The sequence below is a fragment of the Engystomops pustulosus genome, chromosome 9 (assembly GCF_040894005.1).
Source record: "Engystomops pustulosus chromosome 9, aEngPut4.maternal, whole genome shotgun sequence".
In the NCBI taxonomy this organism is placed as follows: domain Eukaryota; kingdom Metazoa; phylum Chordata; class Amphibia; order Anura; family Leptodactylidae; genus Engystomops; species Engystomops pustulosus.
The window spans coordinates 107,047,888-107,071,660 of NC_092419.1; the positions used below are offsets into that span (position 1 = coordinate 107,047,888).

Consider the following 23,773-nt stretch of genomic DNA (forward strand, 5'->3'; position numbering starts at 1 on the left):
GAAATGCGCACAGATGCGGCGCACCTTCGTGAGCAAATCAGACAGATTGGGGTATGTCTTGAGGAAACGCTGCACTATCAGATTTAACACATGGGCCAGGCATGGCACATGTGTCAGTCTGCCGAGTTGCAGAGCCGCCACCAGGTTACGGCCGTTGTCACACACAACCATTCCCGGCTTGAGGTTCAGCGGTGCCAGCCACAGATCAGTCTGCGCCGTGATGCCCTGTAATAGCTCTTGGGCGGTGTGCCTTTTGTCGCCTAGGCTCAGCAGTTTGAGCACCGCCTGCTGTCGCTTAGCGACAGCACTGCTGCTGTGCCTAGAGCTACCGACTGATGGCGCCGTGCCCACGGATGGTAGTTCGGAGGAGGAGGTGGAGGAGGGGTGGGAGGAGGAGGAGGCATAGTAGGCCTGAAACACCTGGACCGAGGTAGGCCCCGCAATCCTCGGCGTCGGCAGTATATGAGCAGCCCCAGGGTCAGACTCGGTCCCAGCCTCCACCAAGTTAACCCAATGTGCCGTCAGCGATATATAGTGGCCCTGCCCGGCAGCACTCATCCACGTGTCCGTGGTCAGGTGGACCTTGTCAGAAACGGCGTTGGTCAGGGCACGGATGATGTTGTCTGACACGTGCTGGTGCAGGGCTGGGACGGCACATCGGGAAAAGTAGTGGCGGCTGGGGACCGAATACCGAGGGGCGGCCGCCGCCATGAGGTTGCGAAAGGCCTCGGTCTCTACTAGCCTATAGGGCAGCATCTCCAGGCTAAGCAATCTGGAGATGTGCACATTAAGGGCTTGGGCGTGCGGGTGGGTTGCACTATATTTGCGTTTCCGCTCCAGCGTCTGGGGTATGGAGAGCTGAACGCTGGTGGATGCTGTGGAGGATCGTGGAGGCGACGATGGGGTTTTTGTGCCAGGGTCCTGGGCAGGGGGCTGACTAGCAGCTGACACAGGGGAAGGAGCAGTGGTGTGCACGGCCGGAGGTGAACGGGCTTGTTGCCACTGAGTGGGGTGCTTAGCATTCATATGCCTGCGCATACTGGTGGTAGTTAAGCTAGTAGTGGTGGAACCCCTGCTGAGCCTGGTTTGGCAAATGTTGCACACCACAGTCCGTCGGTCATCCGGTGTTTCCTTAAAGAACCTCCACACTTCTGAAGATCTAGCCCTCGCCGCAAGAGCCCTCACCACGGGAGCTTCACTAGTTGACAGTGGCGCTGATGCACCAGCTCTGGCCCTGCCTCTCCGTCTGGCCCCACCACTGCCTCTTCCAACCTGTTCAGGTCGAGGACTCTCCTCCGTCTCAGAAGCACTGTGTTCACCCGGCCTCTCAACCCAGCTTGGGTCTGTCACCTCATCATCCTCCGATCCCTCAGTCTGCTCCCCCCTCGGACTTCCTGCCCTGACAACAACTTCCCCACTGTCTGACAACCGTGTCTCCTCATCGTCGGACACCTCTTTACACACTTCCACTACGTCAAGAAGGTCATCATCACCCACAGACTGTGACTGGTGGAAAACCTGGGCATCGGAAAATTGCTCAGCAGCAACCGGACAAGTGGTTTGTGACTGTGGGAAGGGTCCAGAAAACAGTTCCTCAGAGTATGCCGGTTCCAATGGCAAATTTTCCTGGGAGGGGGCAGACTGGGGGGGAGGAGGCTGAGGTGCAGGAGCTGGAGGAGTGGGGATTTCGGTGACATGGGTGGACTGCGTGGAAGACTGACTGGTGGTGGACAAATTGCTCGAAGCATTGTCAGCAATCCACGACATCACCTGTTCGCACTGTTCTGGCCTCAACAGTGCTCTACCACGAGTCCCAGTAACTTCAGACATGAACCTAGGGAGTGTAGCTCTGCGGCGTTCCCCTGCTCCCTCATCAGCAGGTGGTGTCTCACCCCGCCCAGGACCACGGCCTCTGACCCCTGCAGTAGTTGGACGCCCACGTCCCCGCCCTCGTCCTCTACCCCTAGCCCTCGGGTTAAACATTTTTAAAATGAGAGTTATAACTTTTTTTTTTTTTTTACTTCTTTTTGTTTTTTTTTGTGTTTTTTTGTGTTTTTTGTTTTTTTTTTGTGTTTTTTGTTTTTTTTTGAGTTTTTAAAACCAAACAATCCTATCCTATTGCTATGGCTATTTTCTAGCCAAGTATCAAAGGAAGCACACTACTATGCCAGATGAGATGACACTGAGTTATTGCCTAATAGAAATCCAACCCCTACTGAATTTTCCCACTTCGGCCTTTGCTATGGATATGTGCGCCACTAAGCGCAGAACACAGCGGTCGCAAGTCTCACTACAAATTGCTCAGAATTGGCAAGTACATGCACTGCAGAAACTACAGCCACCAGCAGATCAACCAGAAATCAAATATATAGAACGCTACTGTAGGCTTCAAGAAGCTATTTGTATTCTCCTATGGCTATTTTCTAGCCAAGTATCAAAGGAAGCACACTACTATGCCAGATGAGATGACACTGAGTTAGTGCCTAATAGAAATCCAACCCCTACTGAATTTTGCCACTTCGGCCTTTGCTATGGATATGTGCGCCACTAAGCGCAGAACACAGCGGTCGCAAGTCTCACTACAAATTGCTCAGAATTGGCAAGTACATGCACTGCAGAAACTACAGCCACCAGCAGATCAACCAGAAATCAAATATATAGAACGCTACTGTAGGCTTCAAGAAGCTGTTTGTATTCTCCTATGGCTATTTTCTAGCCAAGTATCAAAGGAAGCACACTACTATGCCAGATGAGATGACACTGAGTTATTGCCTAATAGAAATCCAACCCCTACTGAATTTTCCCACTTCGGCCTTTGCTATGGATATGTGCGCCACTAAGCGCAGAACACAGCGGTCGCAAGTCTCACTACAAATTGCTCAGAATTGGCAAGTACATGCACTGCAGAAACTAAAGCCACCAGCAGATCAACCAGAAATCAAATATATAGAACGCTACTGTAGGCTTCAAGAAGCTGTTTGTATTCTCCTATGGCTATTTTCTAGCCAAGTATCAAAGGAAGCACACTACTATGCCAGATGAGATGACACTGAGTTAGTGCCTAATAGAAATCCAACCCCTACTGAATTTTGCCACTTCGGCCTTTGCTATGGATATGTGCGCCACTAAGCGCAGAACACAGCGGTCGCAAGTCTCACTACAAATTGCTCAGAATTGGCAAGTACATGCACTGCAGAAACTACAGCCACCAGCAGATCAACCAGAAATCAAATATATAGAACGCTACTGTAGGCTTCAAGAAGCTGTTTGTATTCTCCTATGGCTATTTTCTAGCCAAGTATCAAAGGAAGCACACTACTATGCCAGATGAGATGACACTGAGTTATTGCCTAATAGAAATCCAACCCCTACTGAATTTTCCCACTTCGGCCTTTGCTATGGATATGTGCGCCACTAAGCGCAGAACACAGCGGTCGCAAGTCTCACTACAAATTGCTCAGAATTGGCAAGTACATGCACTGCAGAAACTAAAGCCACCAGCAGATCAACCAGAAATCAAATATATAGAACGCTACTGTAGGCTTCAAGAAGCTGTTTGTATTCTCCTATGGCTATTTTCTAGCCAAGTATCAAAGGAAGCACACTACTATGCCAGATGAGATGACACTGAGTTAGTGCCTAATTGAAATCCAACCCCTACTGAATTTTCCCACTTCGGTCTTTGCTATGGATATGTGCGTCACTAAGCGCAGAACACAGCGGTCGCAAGTCTCACTACAAATTGCTCAGAATTGGCTAGTACATGCACTGCAGAAAGTACAGCCACCAGCAGATCAACCAGAAATCAAATATATAGAACGCTACTGTACGCGTAAGTAAGCTCTTTGTATTCTCCTATGGCTATTTTCTAGCCAAGTATCAAAGCACACTACTATGCCAGATGAGATGACACTGAGTTAGTGCCTAATTGAAATCCAACCCCTACTGAATTTTCCCACTTCGGTCTTTGCTATGGATATGTGTGCCACTAAGAGCTAAACACAACGGTAGCAAGTCCCCCTGCTAATTCCTCACAAAATGGTACTAGATGCAAATTAAAATAAAAAAAGTAGAACGTTATTGTAGCCCTAAGAAGGGCTGTTGGGTTCTTGGAGAATCACTCCTGCCTAACAGTAAGCTAATAGAACACCCTAACGCTTTCCCTGACCAGCAGCAGCTCTCTCCCTAGCGGCATCCAGAGACAGAATGATCCGAGCAGCGCGGCCAGCGGCTAGTCTATCCCAGGGTCACCTGATCTGGCCAGCCAACCACTGCTATCGACGTGTAAGGGTACCACGTCATGCTGGGTGGAGTGCAGAGTCTCCTGGCTTGTGATTGGCTCTGTTTCTGGCCGCCAAAAAGCAAAACGGCGGGAGCTGCCATTTTCTCGAGCGGGCGAAGTATTCGTCCGAGTAACGAGCAGTTTCGAGTACCCTAATGCTCGACCGAGCATCAAGCTCGGACGAGCATGTTCGCTCATCTCTATTCATAACTAAACACAAAAGATATCATCAAAATTTTTCTATTACTTTGAAGTACAATGTGTGACGGTAAAACAATCTCAAAATCCCCTGGATATGTTAAAGCGTCACAAAGTTATAACCACCTATAATGACACAGGGCAAATTTAAAAAATCAGGCCTGGTCCTGAAGGTCTAAAATGGCATAGACACGAAGGGGTTAAGATTATGTTTTAAAAAATACAAAAAATAATATATAAAAATTTAAGAAATTTTATTACATTAATATTGTGGCCGACCCTCACGTCAACCCACATAAGTTCAACTTTAATACAAGTCTCTGTGTTATTTTATCGGCGAATATTAGTTAGGGTTAAAGGGGCCTGAGCTCCCGGTGGGTATGGTTTTAATTTTATTTGGGCAGTCTTGGGGGGACAGGGACACGCTGACACTTGGGGGGGACAGGACAGGGACACGCTGACACTTGGGGGGACAGGACAGGGACACGCTGACACTTGGGGGACAGGACAGGGACACGCTGACACTTGGGGGACAGGACAGGGACACGCTGACACTTGGGGGAGAGGACAGGGACACGCTGACACTTGGGGGGACAGGACAGGGACACGCTGACACTTGGGGGGACAGGACAGGGACACGCTGACACTTGGGGGGACAGGACAGGGACACGCTGACACTTGGGGGGACAGGACAGGGACAGGCTGACACTTGGGGAGACAGGACAGGGACACGCTGACACTTGGGGGACAGGACAGGGACACACTGACACTTGGGGGACAGGACAGGGACACGCTGACACTTGGGGGGACAGGACAGGGACAGGCTGACACTTGGGGGGGTACAGGACAGGGACATGCTGACACTTGGGGGGACAGGACAGGGACACGCTGACACTTGGGGAGACAGGACAGGGACACGCTGACACTTGGGGGACAGGACAGGGACACCCTGACACTTGGGGGAACAGGACAGTGACACGCTGACACTTGGGGTGACAGGACAGGGACACGCTGATACTTGTGGGACAGGACAGGGACACGCTGACACTTGTGGGACAGGACAGGGACACGCTGACACTTGGGGGACAGGACAGGCACACGCTGACACTTGGGGGACAGGACAGGGACACGCTGACACTTGGGGGACAGGACAGGCACACGCTGACACTTGGGGGGACAGGACAGGGACGCGCTGACACTTGGGGGGACAGGACAGGGACACGCTGACACTTGGGGGGACAGGACAGGGACACGCTGACACTTGGGGGGACAGGACAGGGACACGCTGACACTTGGGGGACAGGACAGGGACACGCTGACACTTGGGGAACAGGACAGGGACACGCTGACACTTGGGGAGACAGGACAGGGACACGCTGACACTTGGGGGGACAGGACAGGGACACGCTGACACTTGGGGGACAGGACAGGGACACGCTGACACTTGGGGGACAGGACAAGGACACGCTGACACTTGGGGGGACAGGACAGGGACACGCTGACACTTGGGGGACAGGGACGCGCTGACACTTGGGGGGACAGGACAGGGACACGCTGACACTTGGGGGGACAGGACAGGGACACGCTCACACTTGGGGGACAGGACAGGGACACGCTGACACTTGGGGGGACAGGACAGGGACACGCTGACACTTGGGGGACAGGACAGGGACACGCTGACACTTGGGGGACAGGACAGGGACACGCTGACACTTGGGGGACAGGACAGGGACACGCTGACACTTGTGGGACAGGACAGGGACACGCTGACACTTGGGGGACAGGACAGGGACGCGCTGACACTTGGGGGACAGGACAGTTACACGCTGACACTTGGGGGTACGGGACAGGGACACGCTGACACTTGGGGGGACAGGACAGGGACACGCTGACACTTGGGGGGGACAGGACAGGGACACGCTGACACTTGGGGGACAGGACAGGGACACGCTGACACTTGGGGGGACAGGACAGGGACACGCTGACACTTGGGGGACAGGACAGGGACGCGCTGACACTTGGGGGACAGGACAGGGACACGCTGACACTTGGGGGACAGGACAGGGACACGCTGACACTTGGGGGACAGGACAGGGACGCGCTGACACTTGGGGGACAGGGGCAGTGTCCTCTTTCCTATACATTGACGCTGAGGATATACATGATGTATTTTCGGGTGTCCGCTGTCTCCCCCATTCTATCTCAGGTGTGATGTTATTTCTGACCGTAACTTTTCTCTTCTCATCTTTGAACTTTTCCTTTCATTTGCTCAGAATCATTAACCAGAAGCAGAAGTTTATCTTTAAGATCTAAAAGTAAAGTTTCTCCTTGTTTTCCAATAGATCCCAAAAAACAAATATATGATGATGGGGCCGTGCACCTCTAGAGAGTGGCTGAGATACCAGGACTGTACCCCAGCAGGCTATCACACACGATAGGATTAGATACACGGTTCAGCAGGCAGGACCACACACGATAGGATTAGATACACTGTATCACATGAGTTATGTAAACATACAATACAGAAGACAATTCTTTGCTTTCTATGGATTTATTAGATGTTTTAGTAGATCAGAGATGATTTCATGATACGGGGAGGGTGTGGGGGGATGTGCAGAGATTCGGGGGGATGTGCAGAGATTCGGGGGGATGTGCAGAGTTTCGGGGGGATGTGTGGGGGACGCTCTTGGTGTAATCTCTGTAAAACATAAACAGAAGAGAAGGTCAGAGGTGACTGATCCCGGGAGCAGCCGCCTGTCACAGTCAATATTGGTAGAAGCCGCGCACTGCCAGTCTGTACAGATACATAGATAAGTAGAAATATTCTGGATTATTAGGAAATTGGACAAATCAGGAGCAAACACCTTCCCTCCATATCATTGGTATAGAGTGTGAGCTGGGTGTGCAGGTGTATGTGGAGCTGCAGAGAATAGCTGTGCAGCCATATGCCAGGACCACACTCTGGATTATCAGATATTAGAATTATAAAACAGACTTACCTACAATCACTTGGGGACACAAATATCTGCAAATTGATTGAAAATGGTATCAAACATTGTAATAAAAAGACCCCATAAAACACTATATGCCAGTGTATTCCCATATAATAACCCTACACTACAATATAATCCCATAATATAACCCTACACTACAATATAACCCCATAATATAACCCTACACTACAATATAATCCCATATTATAACCCTACACTACAATATAATCCCATATTATAACTCTTCACTACAATATAATCCCATATTATAACCCTACACTACAATCTAATCCCATATTATAACCCTACATTACAATATAATCCCATATTATAACCCTACACTGCAGTATATTCCCATATAATAACCCTACACTATAATATAATCCCATATTATAACCCTACACTACAGTGTATTCCCATATTATAACCCTACACTACAATATAATCCCATATTATAACCCTACACTACAATATAATCCCATATTATAACCCTACACTGCATTATATTCCCATATAATAACCCTACACTACAATATAATCCCATATTATAACCCTACACTACAATATAATCCCATATTATAACCCTACACTACAATGTAATCCCATATTATAACCCTACACTACAATATAATCCCATTTTATAACTTTACATTACAATCTAATCCCATATTATAACCTGACACTACAATATAATCCCATATTATAACCCTACACTACAATATAATCCCATATTATAACCCTACACTACAATATAATCCCATATTATAACCCTACACTGCAATATATTCCCATATAATAAACCTACACTATAATATAATCCAATATTATAACTCTACACTACAATATAATCCCATATTATAACCCTACACTACAATATAATCCCATATTATAACTCTACACTACAATATAATTCCATATTATAACTCTACACTACAATATAATCCCATAGTGTAACCCTGCACTACAATATAATCCCATATAATAACCCTACACTCCAGTGTATTCCCATATTATATTACAAGTATATATCTCAGTACATCCCCAGGTAAAGCCCTTTCTATCACACATTCCCAGATTACTAATATATTACAATCCTCTAGTCCTTTTGTACATTCCCACACTCCTATATATGACGTAATCCCATATTATAATCCTATATCACATATTCTGATAATTTACTCCTATAATTCCCACATTACAATCCTATATCCCAGTATCTTCCCACATGTGGATCCTGTTTTCTCCATGTACCTCCTTTTGGGAATATAGCCATGTCGTCATCCTTGAGGCCCATGCCGTGCATGAAATCCTTAAATTTATGTTGTATTTCATCGGGCAGTGCTGTGTCTCTCGCTGAGGATAAAGAAGCATTAATTCCAGTTACTGAACAGTGTTACACCATCCCACAGCACCCCTGATCTCTGCGGACGTGGCATAGACAGACAGACAGACAGACAGACAGTGTCAGTGATAGAGACTGCTTGAGACAGACCGTGTCAGTGACAGAGACTGCCTGAGACAGACAGTGTCAGTGACAGAGATTGCCTGAGACAGACAGTGTCAGTGACAGAGATTGCCTGAGACAGACAGTGTCAGTGACAGAGATTGCCTGAGACCGACAGTGTCAGTGACAGAGATTGCCTGAGACAGACAGTGTCAGTGACGGAGACTGCCTGAGACCGACAGTGTCATTGACGGAGACTGCCAGAGACAGACAGTGTCAGTGACGGAGACTGCCTGAGACAGACAGTGTCAGTGACGGAGACTGCCTGAGACAGACAGTGTCAGTGACAGAGACTGCCTGAGACAGACAGTGTCAGTGACGGAGACTGCCTGAGACAGACAGTGTCATTGACGGAGACTGCCTGAGACAGACAGTGTCAGTGACGGAGACTGCCTGAGACAGACAGTGTCAGTGACAGAGACTGCCTGAGACAGACAGTGTCAGTGACAGAGACTGCCTGAGACAGACAGTGTCAGTGACAGAGACTGCCTGAGACAGACGGTGTCAGTGACAGAGACTGCCTGAGACAGACGGTGTCATTGACGGAGACTGCCTGAGACAGACAGTGTCATTGACGGAGACTGCCTGAGACAGACAGTGTCAGTGACGGAGACTGCCTGAGACAGACAGTGTCAGTGACAGAGACTGCCTGAGACAGACAGTGTCAGTGACAGAGACTGCCTGAGACAGACAGTGTCAGTGACAGAGACTGCCTGAGACAGACAGTGTCAGTGACAGAGACTGCCTGAGACAGACAGTGTCAGTGACAGAGACTGCCTGAGACAGACAGTGTCAGTGACAGAGATTGCCTGAGACAGACAGTGTCAGTGACAGAGATTGCCTGAGACAGACAGTGTCAGTGACAGAGATTGCCTGAGACAGACAGTGTCAGTGACAGAGATTGCCTGAGACAGACAGTGTCAGTGACAGAGATTGCCTGAGACAGACAGTGTCAGTGACAGAGATTGCCTGAGACAGACAGTGTCAGTGACAGAGATTGCCTGAGACAGACAGTGTCAGTGACAGAGATTGCCTGAGACAGACAGTGTCAGTGACAGAGATTGCCTGAGACAGACAGTGTCAGTGACAGAGATTGCCTGAGACAGACAGTGTCAGTGACGGAGACTGCCTGAGACAGACAGTGTCAGTGACGGAGACTGCCTGAGACCGACAGTGTCATTGACGGAGACTGCCTGAGACCGACAGTGTCATTGACGGAGACTGCCAGAGACCGACAGTGTCAGTGACGGAGACTGCCTGAGACAGACAGTGTCAGTGACGGAGACTGCCTGAGACAGACAGTGTCAGTGACGGAGACTGCCTGAGACAGACAGTGTCAGTGACAGAGACTGCCTGAGACAGACAGTGTCAGTGACGGAGACTGCCTGAGACAGACAGTGTCATTGACGGAGACTGCCTGAGACAGACAGTGTCAGTGACGGAGACTGCCTGAGACAGACAGTGTCAGTGACAGAGACTGCCTGAGACAGACAGTGTCAGTGACAGAGACTGCCTGAGACAGACAGTGTCAGTGACAGAGACTGCCTGAGACAGACAGTGTCAGTGACAGAGACTGCCTGAGACAGACAGTGTCATTGACGGAGACTGCCAGAGACAGACAGTGTCAGTGACGGAGACTGCCTGAGACAAACAGTGTCAGTGACGGAGACTGCCTGAGACAGACAGTGTCAGTGACGGAGACTGCCTGAGACAGACAGTGTCAGTGACGGAGACTGCCTGAGACAGACAGTGTCAGTGACGGAGACTGCCAGAGACAGACAGTGTCATTGACGGAGACTGCCTGAGACAGACAGTGTCAGTGACGGAGACTGCCAGAGACAGACAGTGTCATTGACGGAGACTGCCTGAGACAGACAGTGTCAGTGACGGAGACTGCCTGAGACAGACAGTGTCAGTGACAGAGACTGCCTGAGACAGACAGTGTCAGTGACAGAGACTGCCTGAGACAGACAGTGTCAGTGACAGAGACTGCCTGAGACAGACAGTGTCAGTGACGGAGACTGCCTGAGACAGACAGTGTCATTGACGGAGACTGCCTGAGACAGACAGTGTCATTGACGGAGACTGCCTGAGACAGACAGTGTCAGTGACGGAGACTGCCTGAGACAGACAGTGTCAGTGACAGAGACTGCCTGAGACAGACAGTGTCAGTGACAGAGACTGCCTGAGACAGACAGTGTCAGTGACGGAGACTGCCTGAGACAGACAGTGTCAGTGACAGAGACTGCCTGAGACAGACAGTGTCAGTGACGGAGACTGCCTGAGACAGACAGTGTCAGTGACGGAGATAGTCTATAGATACATATAAAATACTTTTTGTTAACCCATTCTTTTTTGTTATAGCAGTTATTTACTATCCCGGACAACGCCGGGGGCTACAGCTAGTTCACTATAAAGGATCTGCAGGTGATCGCTGGAGGTTTCAGTGGTGGGATTCTCTCTGCCCAGGCTATTTAGAGGGTCTCCCCTTTACCCAGCTTCCTGCATCACTTACCTAGCAGTTTGAGGGTTATGCAGGTCTGTCCCTCATGGACAGTCTTTGTATATTCCATGGCGAATAACAAGTAGTCTGTGCCAATGATGATGACCTCATTGTCTCCATGCACTGCAAGGGAAAAAATGATTATTATATGGGAAGACCAGTGACACCAGTATGTATCAGGATCTATATAATATGGGGGGGTGATGGCCGGGACCCCCCCATCATCAACTGATTCTGATCCTGAAAGAAGTACAGCTCCCTACTCCATGCAGTGGCCAGGCCAGGTAATGCAGCATATTGGGGCTGAGCTGCAGTAACACAGTTTGGCCACTAGACAGAGAATGGGGCTGTTCTGCTGGCTTCATTCTCTTGTACAAATTCTGCTATCTCTATCATTTTCAAAATCTCTGTTTGCTGTCAGTGACTGAAGATATTTATTGTTTATATTCAGAACTAGAAACGTTGTCCTGATCTGCTCCTGCTCACATCCGGGGGGTGTCGTAGGGGGTGAGATGGGGGGAGGGGGGTCTGATGTCAGGTACTGACCTGATTTATGAGTATAATGACCATTGGCGATGGTGGTAAAGACGGCCTCCATCTGCTTGCAGCCATCGGGTCTAAGATTAGGAAATAGGAAGAAAACATTGTATCATTCACCTACAGATTATTTATCAACCTAGAAAAGTGGCCGGAAGTTACTTACGTCTTAAAGGCTGCTTTGTTCTTCACAACATTTCCATCCACGGAATAAATCACAGTAGGGAGGGTCATACCCTTCTTCATTTGTAGAAACATTGGGCAGTTTGATGCGGCTACAATGCCATACCACTTACCTGAAAACTGAGGAGATAATTCATGAAGAGAGGGGGCGCTATTAAAGTATAGTTATATTCCTAATAGATATTATAACTAGTTTAATACTGCCCCCTATGTACAGGAATATAACTACTATAATACTGCCCCCTATGTACAAGAATATAACTACTATAATACTGCCCCCTATGTACAAGAATATAACTACTATAATACTGCTCCCTATGTACAAGAATATAACTACTATAATACTGTCCCCTATGTACAGGAATATAACTACTATAATACTGCCCCTATGTACAGGAATATAACTACTATAATACTGCCCCTATGTACAGGAATATAACTACTATAATACTGCCCCCTATGTACAGGAATATAACTACTATAACACTGCCCCCTATGTACAGGAATATAACTACTATAATACTGCCCCCTATGTACAAGAATATAACTACTATAATACTGCCCCCTATGTACAGGAATATAACTACTATAATACTGCCCCCTATGTACAAGAATATAACTACTATAATACTGCCCCCTATGTACAAGAATATAACTACTATAATACTGCCCCCTATGTACAGGAATATAACTACTATAATACTGCCCCCTATGTACAGGAATATAACTACTATAATACTGCCCCCTATGTACAGGAATATAACTACTATAACACTGCCCCCTATGTACAAGAATATAACTACTATAATACTGCTCCCTATGTACAAGAATATAACTACTATAATACTGCCCCCTATGTACAGGAATATAACTACTATAATACTGCCCCCTATGTACAGGAATATAACTACTATAATACTGCCCCCTATGTACAAGAATATAACTACTATAATACTGCCCCCTATGTACAAGAATATAACTACTATAATACTGCTCCCTATGTACAAGAATATAACTACTATAATACTGTCCCCTATGTACAGGAATATAACTACTATAATACTGCCCCTATGTACAGGAATATAACTACTATAATACTGCCCCTATGTACAGGAATATAACTACTATAATACTGCCCCCTATGTACAGGAATATAACTACTATAACACTGCCCCCTATGTACAGGAATATAACTACTATAATACTGCCCCCTATGTACAAGAATATAACTACTATAATACTGCCCCCTATGTACAGGAATATAACTACTATAATACTGCCCCCTATGTACAAGAATATAACTACTATAATACTGCCCCCTATGTACAAGAATATAACTACTATAATACTGCCCCCTATGTACAGGAATATAACTACTATAATACTGCCCCCTATGTACAGGAATATAACTACTATAATACTGCCCCCTATGTACAGGAATATAACTACTATAACACTGCCCCCTATGTACAAGAATATAACTACTATAATACTGCTCCCTATGTACAAGAATATAACTACTATAATACTGCCCCCTATGTACAGGAATATAACTACTATAATACTGCCCCCTATGTACAGGAATATAACTACTATAATACTGCCCCCTATGTACAGGAATATAACTACTATAATACTGCCGCTATGTACAAGAATATAACTACTATAATACTGCCCCCTGTGTACAGGAATATAACTACTATAATACTGCCCCCTATGTACAGGAATATAACTACTATAATACTGCCCCCTATGTACAAGAATATAACTACTATAATACTGCTCCCTATGTAGAAGAATATAACTACTATAATACTGCCCCCTATGTACAGGAATATAACTACTATAATACTGCCCCCTATGTACAAGAATATAACTACTATAATACTGCCTCCTATGTACAAGAATATAACTACTATAATACTGCCCCCTATGTACAGGAATATAACTACTATAATACTGCCCCCTATGTACAGGAATATAACTACTATAATACTGCCCCCTATGTACAGGAATATAACTACTATAATACTGCCCCCTATGTACAGGAATATAACTACTATAATACTGCCCCCATGTACAAGAATATAACTACTATAATACTGCTCCCTATGTACAAGAATATAACTACTATAATACTGCCCCCTATGTACAGGAATATAACTACTATAATACTGCCCCCTATGTACAAGAATATAACTACTATAATACTGCCCCCTATGTACAAGAATATAACTACTATAATACTGCCCCCTATGTACAAGAATATAACTACTATAATACTGCCCCCTATGTACAGGAATATAACTACTATAATACTGCCCCCTATGTACAGGAATATAACTACTATAATACTGCCGCTATGTACAAGAATATAACTACTATAATACTGCCCCCTGTGTACAGGAATATAACTACTATAATACTGCCCCCTATGTACAGGAATATAACTACTATAATACTGCCCCCTATGTACAAGAATATAACTACTATAATACTGCTCCCTATGTACAAGAATATAACTACTATAATACTGCCCCCTATGTACAGGAATATAACTACTATAATACTGCCCCCTATGTACAGGAATATAACTACTATAATACTGCCCCCTATGTACAGGAATATAACTACTATAATACTGCCCCCTATGTACAAGAATATAACTACTATAATACTGCCCCCTATGTACAAGAATATAACTACTATAATACTGCCCCCTATGTACAGGAATATAACTACTATAATACTGCCCCCTATGTACAGGAATATAACTACTATAATACTGCCGCTATGTACAAGAATATAACTACTATAATACTGCCCCCTGTGTACAGGAATATAACTACTATAATACTGCCCCCTATGTACAGGAATATAACTACTATAATACTGCCCCCTATGTACAAGAATATAACTACTATAATACTGCTCCCTATGTACAAGAATATAACTACTATAATACTGCCCCCTATGTACAGGAATATAACTACTATAATACTGCCCCCTATGTACAAGAATATAACTACTATAATACTGCCTCCTATGTACAAGAATATAACTACTATAATACTGCCCCCTATGTACAGGAATATAACTACTATAATACTGCCCCCTATGTACAGGAATATAACTACTATAATACTGCCCCCTATGTACAGGAATATAACTACTATAATACTGCCCCCTATGTACAAGAATATAACTACTATAATACTGCTCCCTATGTACAAGAATATAACTACTATAATACTGCCCCCTATGTACAGGAATATAACTACTATAATACTGCCCCCTATGTACAGGAATATAACTACTATAATACTGCCCCCTATGTACAGGAATATAACTACTATAATACGGCCCCCTATGTACAAGAATATAACTACTATAATACTGCCCCCTATGTACAGGAATATAACTACTATAATACTGCCCCCTATGTACAGGAATATAACTACTATAATACTGCCGCTATGTACAAGAATATAACTACTATAATACTGCCCCCTGTGTACAGGAATATAACTACTATAATACTGCCCCCTATGTACAGGAATATAACTACTATAATACTGCCCCCTATGTACAAGAATATAACTACTATAATACTGCTCCCTATGTAGAAGAATATAACTACTATAATACTGCCCCCTATGTACAGGAATATAACTACTATAATACTGCCCCCTATGTACAAGAATATAACTACTATAATACTGCCTCCTATGTACAAGAATATAACTACTATAATACTGCCCCCTATGTACAGGAATATAACTACTATAATACTGCCCCCTATGTACAGGAATATAACTACTATAATACTGCCCCCTATGTACAAGAATATAACTACTATAATACTGCTCCCTATGTACAAGAATATAACTACTATAATACTGCCCCCTATGTACAGGAATATAACTACTATAATACTGCCCCCTATGTACAGGAATATAACTACTATAATACTGCCCCCTATGTACAAGAATATAACTACTATAATACTGCCCCCTATGTACAAGAATATAACTACTATAATACTGCCCCCTATGTACAGGAATATAACTACTATAATACTGCCCCCTATGTACAGGAATATAACTACTATAATACTGCCGCTATGTACAAGAATATAACTACTATAATACTGCCCCCTGTGTACAGGAATATAACTACTATAATACTGCCCCCTATGTACAGGAATATAACTACTATAATACTGCCCCCTATGTACAGGAATATAACTACTATAATACGGCCCCCTATGTACAAGAATATAACTACTATAATACTGCCCCCTATGTACAGGAATATAACTACTATAATACTGCCCCCTATGCACAGGAATATAACTACTATAATACTGCCCCCTATGTACAAGAATATAACTACTATAATACTGCCCCCTATGTACAAGAATATAACTACTATAATACTGCCCCCTATGTACAGGAATATAACTACTATAATACTGCCCCTATGTACAGGAATATAAGTACTATAATACTGCCCCCTATGTACAAGAATATAACTACAATAATACTGCCCCCTATGTACAAGAATATAACTACTATAATACTGCCCCCTATGTACAAGTATATAACTACTATAATACTGCCCCCTGTGTACAAGAATATAACTACTATAATACTGCCCCCTATGTACAGGAATATAACTACTATAATACTGTCCCCTATGTACAAGAATATAACTACTATAATACTGCTCCCTATGTACAAGGATATAACTACTATAATACTGCCCCCTATGTACAAGAATATAACTACTATAATACTGCCCCTATGTACAAGAATATAACTACTATAATACTGCCCCCTATGTACAGGAATATAACTACTATAATTTTGCCCCCTATGTACAAGAATATAACTACTATAATACTGCCCCCTATGTACAAGAATATAACTACTATAATACTGCCCCCTATGTACAAGAATATAACTACTATAATACTGCCCCCTATGTACAGGAATATAACTACTATAATACTGTCCCCTATGTACAAGAATATAACTATTATAATACTGCCTCCTATGTATAAGAATATAACTACTATATTACTACCCCTATGTACAAGAATATAACTACTATAATACTGTCCCCTATGTACAGGGATATAACTACTATAATACTGTCCCGTATGTACAAGAATATAACTACTATAATACTGCTCCTAGGTACAAGAATATAACTACTATAATACTGCCCCCTATGTACAAGAATATAACTACTATAATACTGCCCCCTATGTACAAGAATATAACTACTATAATACTGCCCCCTATGTACAGGAATATAACTACTATAATACTGCCCCCTATGTACAGGAATATAACTACTATAATACTGCCCCCTATGTACAAGAATATAACTACTATAATACTGCCCCCTATGTACAAGAATATAACTACTATAATACTGCCCCCCTATGTACAGGAATATAACTACTATAATACTGCCCCCTATGTACAGGAATATAACTACTGTAATACTGCCCCCTATGTTCAAGAATATAACTACTATAATACTGCCCCCTATGTACAAGAATATTACTACTATAATACTGCCCCCTATGTACAAGAATATAACTACTATAATACTGCCCCCTATGTACAAGAATATAACTACTATAATACTGCCCCCTATGTACAAGAATATAACTACTATAATACTGCCCCCTATGTACAAGAATATAACTACTATAATACTGCCCCCTATGTACAGGAATATAACTACTATAATACTGCCCCCCTATGTACAAGAATATAACTACTATAATACTGCCCCCTATGTACAAGAATATAACTACTATAATACTGCCCCCTATGTACAAGAATATAACTACTATAATACTGCCCCCTATGTACAGGAATATAACTACTATAATACTGCCCCCTATGTACAGGAATATAACTACTATAATACTGCCCCCTATGTACAAGAATAAAACTACTATAATACTGCCCCCTATGTACAAGAATATAACTACTATAATACTGCCCCCTATGTACAGGAATATAACTACTATAATACTGCCCCCTATGTACAGGAATATAACTACTATAATACTGCCCCCTATGTACAGGAATATAACTACTATAATACTGCCCCCTATGTACAGGAATATAACTACTATAATACTGCCGCTATGTACAAGAATATAACTACTATGATACTGCCCCCTGTGTACAGGAATATAACTACTATAATACTGCCCCCTATGTACAGGAATATAACTACTATAATACTGCCCCCTATGTACAGGAATATAACTACTATAATACTGCCCCCTATGTACAAGAATATAACTACTATAATACTGCTCCCTATGTACAAGAATATAACTACTATATTACTGCCCCCTATGTACAGGAATATAACTACTATAATACTGCCCCTATGTACAGGAATATAAGTACTATAATACTGCCCCCTATGTACAAGAATATAACTACTATAATACTGCCCATTATGTTCAAGAATATAACTACTATAAAACTGCCCCTATGTACAAGAATATAACTACTATAATACTGCCCCCTATGTACAAGAATATAACTACTATAATACTGCCCCCTATGTACAGGAATATAACTACTATAATACTGGCCCCTATGTACAGGAATATAACTACTATAATACTGGCCCCTATGTACAAGAATATAACTACTATAATACTGCCCCCTGTGTACAAGAATATAACTACTATAATATTGCCCCCTATGTACAAGAATATAACTACTATAATACTGCCCCCTATGTACAAGAATATAACTACTATAATACTGCCCCCTGTGTACAAGAATATAACTACTATAATACTGCCCCCTATGTACAGGAATATAACTACTATAATACTGTCCCCTATGTACAAGAATATAACTACTATAATATTGCCCCCTATGTACAAGAATATAACTACTATAATACTGCCCCCTATGTACAGGAATATAACTACTATAATAATGTCCCCTATGTACAGGAATATAACTACTATAATACTGCCCCCTATGTACAAGAATATAACTATTATAATACTGCCTCCTATGTATAAGAATATAACTACTATAATACTGCCCCCTATGTACAGGAATATAACTACTATAATACTGCCCCTATGTACAGGAATATAACTACTATAACACTGCCCCCTATGTACAGGAATATAACTACTATAACACTGCCCCCTATGTACAGGAATATAACTACTATAATACTGCCCCCTATGTACAAGAATATAACTACTATAATACTGCCCCCTATGTACAGGAATATAACTACTATAATACTGCCCCCTATGTACAAGAATATAACTACTATAATACTGCCCCCTATGTACAAGAATATAACTACTATAATACTGCCCCCTATGTACAGGAATATAACTACTATAATACTGCCCCCTATGTACAGGAATATAACTACTATAATACTGCCCCCTATGTACAGGAATATAACTACTATAATACTGCCCCCTATGTACAAGAATATAACTACTATAATACTGCTCCCTATGTACAAGAATATAACTACTATAATACTGCCCCCTATGTACAGGAATATAACTACTATAATACTGCCCCCTATGTACAGAAATATAACTACTATAATACTGCCCCCTATGTACAGGAATATAACTACTATAATACTGCCCCCTATGTACAAGAATATAACTACTATAATACTGCTCCCTATGTACAAGAATATAACTACTATAATACTGCCCCCTATGTACAGGAATATAACTACTATAATACTGCCCCCTATGTACAAGAATATAACTACTATAATACTGCCTCCTATGTACAAGAATATAACTACTATAATACTGCCCCCTATGTACAGGAATATAACTACTATAATACTGCCCCCTATGTACAGGAATATAACTACTATAATACTGCCCCCTATGTACAGGAATATAACTACTATAATACTGCCCCCTATGTACAAGAATATAACTACTATAATACTGCTCCCTATGTACAAGAATATAACTACTATAATACTGCCCCCTATGTACAGGAATATAACTACTATAATACTGCCCCCTATGTACAGGAATATAACTACTATAATACTGCCCCCTATGTACAAGAATATAACTACTATAATACTGCCCCCTATGTACAAGAATATAACTACTATATTACTGCCCCCTATGTACAAGAATATAACTACTATAATACTGCCCCCTATGTACAGGAATATAACTACTATAATACTGCCCCCTATGTACAGGAATATAACTACTATAATACTGCCGCTATGTACAAGAATATAACTACTATAATACTGCCCCCTGTGTACAGGAATATAACTACTATAATACTGCCCCCTATGTACAGGAATATAATTACTATAATACTGCCCCCTATGTACAAGAATATAACTACTATAATACTGCTCCCTATGTACAAGAATATAACTACTATAATACTGCCCCCTATGTACAGGAATATAACTACTATAATACTGCCCCCTATGTACAAGAATATAACTACTATAATACTGCCTCCTATGTACAAGAATATAACTACTATAATACTGCCCCCTATGTACAGGAATATAACTACTATAATACTGCCCCCTATGTACAGGAATATAACTACTATAATACTGCCCCCTATGTACAGGAATATAACTACTATAATACTGCCCCCTATGTACAAGAATATAACTACTATAATACTGCTCCCTATGTACAAAAATATAACTACTATAATACTGCCCCCTATGTACAGGAATATAACTACTATAATACTGCCCCCTATGTACAGGAATATAAATACTATAATACTGCCCCCTATGTACAGGAATATAACTACTATAATACGGCCCCCTATGTACAAGAATATAACTACTATAATACTGCCCCCTATGTACAGGAATATAACTACTATAATACTGCCCCCTATGTACAAGAATATAACTACTATAATACTGCCCCCTATGTACAGGGATATAACTACTATAATACTGCCCCCTATGTACAAGAATATAACTACTATAATACTGCTCCCTATGTACAAGAATATAACTACTATAATACTGCCGCTATGTACAAGAATATAACTACTATAATACTGCCCCCTGTGTACAGGAATATAACTACTATAATACTGCCCCCTATGTACAGGAATATAACTACTATAATACTGCCCCCTATGTACAAGAATATAACTACTATAATACTGCTCCCTATGTACAAGAATATAACTACTATAATACTGCCCCCTATGTACAGGAATATAACTACTATAATACTGCCCCCTATGTACAAGAATATAACTACTATAATACTGCCTCCTATGTACAAGAATATAACTACTATAATACTGCCCCCTATGTACAGGAATATAACTACTATAATACTGCCCCCTATGTACAGGAATATAACTACTATAATAGTGCCCCCTATGTACAGGAATATGACTACTATAATACTGCCCCCTATGTACAAGAATATAACTACTATAATACTGCTCCCTATGTACAAGAATATAACTACTATAATACTGCCCCCTATGTACAGGAATATAACTACTATAATACTGCCCCCTATGTACAGGAATATAACTACTATAATACTGCCCCCTATGTACAAGAATATAACTACTATAATACTGCCCCCTATGTACAAGAATATAACTACTATAATACTGCCCCCTATGTACAAGAATATAACTACTATAATACTGCCCCCTATGTACAGGAATATAACTACTATAATACTGCCCCCTATGTACAGGAATATAACTACTATAATACTGCCGCTATGTACAAGAATATAACTACTATAATACTGCCCCCTGTGTACAGGAATATAACTACTATAATACTGCCCCCTATGTACAGGAATATAACTACTATAATACTGCCCCCTATGTACAGGAATATAACTACTATAATATGGCCCCCTATATACAAGAATATAACTACTATAATACTGCCCCCTATGTACAGGAATATAACTACTATAATACTGCCCCCTATGCACAGGAATATAACTACTATAATACTGCCCCCTATGTACAAGAATATAACTACTATAATACTGCCCCCTATGTACAAGAATATAACTACTATAATACTGCCCCCTATGTACAGGAATATAACTACTATAATACTGCCCCTATGTACAGGAATATAAGTACTATAATACTGCCCCCTATGTACAAGAATATAACTACAATAATACTGCCCCCTATGTACAAGAATATAACTACTATAATACTGCCCCCTATGTACAAGAATATAACTACTATAATACTGCCCCCTGTGTACAAGAATATAACTAGTATAATACTGCCCCCTATGTACAGGAATATAACTACTATAATACTGTCCCCTATGTACAAGAATATAACTACTATAATATTGCCCCCTATGTACAAGAATATAACTACTATAATACTGCCCCCTATGTACAAGAATATAACTACTATAATACTGCCCCCTATGTACAGGAATATAACTACTATAATACTGTCCCCTATGTACAAGAATATAACTATTATAATACTGCCTCCTATGTATAAGAATATAACTACTATATTACTACCCCTATGTACAAGAATATAACTACTATAATACTGCCCCCTATGTAGAAGAATATAACTACTATAATACTGCCCCCTATGTACAAGAATATAACTACTATAATACTGCCCCCTATGTACAGGAATATAACTACTATAATACTGTCCCCTATGTACAAGAATATAACTATTATAATACTGCCTCCTATATATAAGAATATAACTACTATATTACTACCCCTATGTACAAGAATATAACTACTATAATACTGTCCCCTATGTACAGGGATATAACTACTATAATACTGTCCCGTATGTACAAGAATATAACTACTATAATACTGCTCCTAGGTACAAGAATATAACTACTATAATACTGCCCCCTATGTACAAGAATATAACTACTATAATACTGCCCCCTATGTACAAGAATATAACTACTATAATACTGCCCCCTATGTACAGGAATATAACTAAAATAATACTGCCCCCTATGTACAGGAATATAACTACTATAATAATGCCCCCTATGTACAAGAATATAACTACTATAATACTGCCCCCCTATGTACAGGAATATAACTACTATAATACTGCCCCCTATGTACAGGAATATAACTACTGTAATACTGCCCCCTATGTTCAAGAATATAACTACTATAATACTGCCCCCTATGTACAAGAATATTACTACTATAATACTGCCCCCTATGTACAAGAATATAACTACTATAATACTGCCCCCTATGTACAAGAATATAACTACTATAATACTGCCCCCTATGTACAAGAATATAACTACTATAATACTGCCCCCTATGTACAGGAATATAACTACTATAATACGGCCCCCTATGTACAAGAATATAACTACTATAATACTGCTCCCTATGTACAAGAATATAACTACTATAATACTGCCCCCTATGTACAGGAATATAACTACTATAATACTGCCCCCTATGTACAAGAATATAACTACTATAATACTGCCTCCTATGTACAAGA

General features: G+C 42.0%; 2 protein-coding genes across 3 annotated transcripts in view; both read right to left on the minus strand.

Annotated features, from left to right (window-relative positions):
- LOC140077847 (lipocalin) overlaps nucleotides 1-23,773 on the minus strand; it is an 83,053-nt gene that overhangs the window by 31,431 nt on the left and 27,849 nt on the right. The gene's annotated exons all lie outside the window — the stretch shown is intronic.
- LOC140077360 (olfactory protein-like) overlaps nucleotides 7,029-23,773 on the minus strand; it is a 29,840-nt gene continuing 13,095 nt past the window's right edge. The window contains exons 3-8 of the mRNA XM_072124451.1: nucleotides 12,184-12,320; nucleotides 12,027-12,097; nucleotides 11,493-11,603; nucleotides 8,725-8,826; nucleotides 7,480-7,505; nucleotides 7,029-7,178 (exon numbers count right to left, since the gene is read on the minus strand). Of these exons, the coding sequence (XP_071980552.1) occupies nucleotides 7,486-7,505; nucleotides 8,725-8,826; nucleotides 11,493-11,603; nucleotides 12,027-12,097; nucleotides 12,184-12,320 (441 nt within the window). The 3' untranslated portion in view covers nucleotides 7,029-7,178; nucleotides 7,480-7,485. The remainder of the gene's footprint in view (nucleotides 7,179-7,479; nucleotides 7,506-8,724; nucleotides 8,827-11,492; nucleotides 11,604-12,026; nucleotides 12,098-12,183; nucleotides 12,321-23,773) is intronic.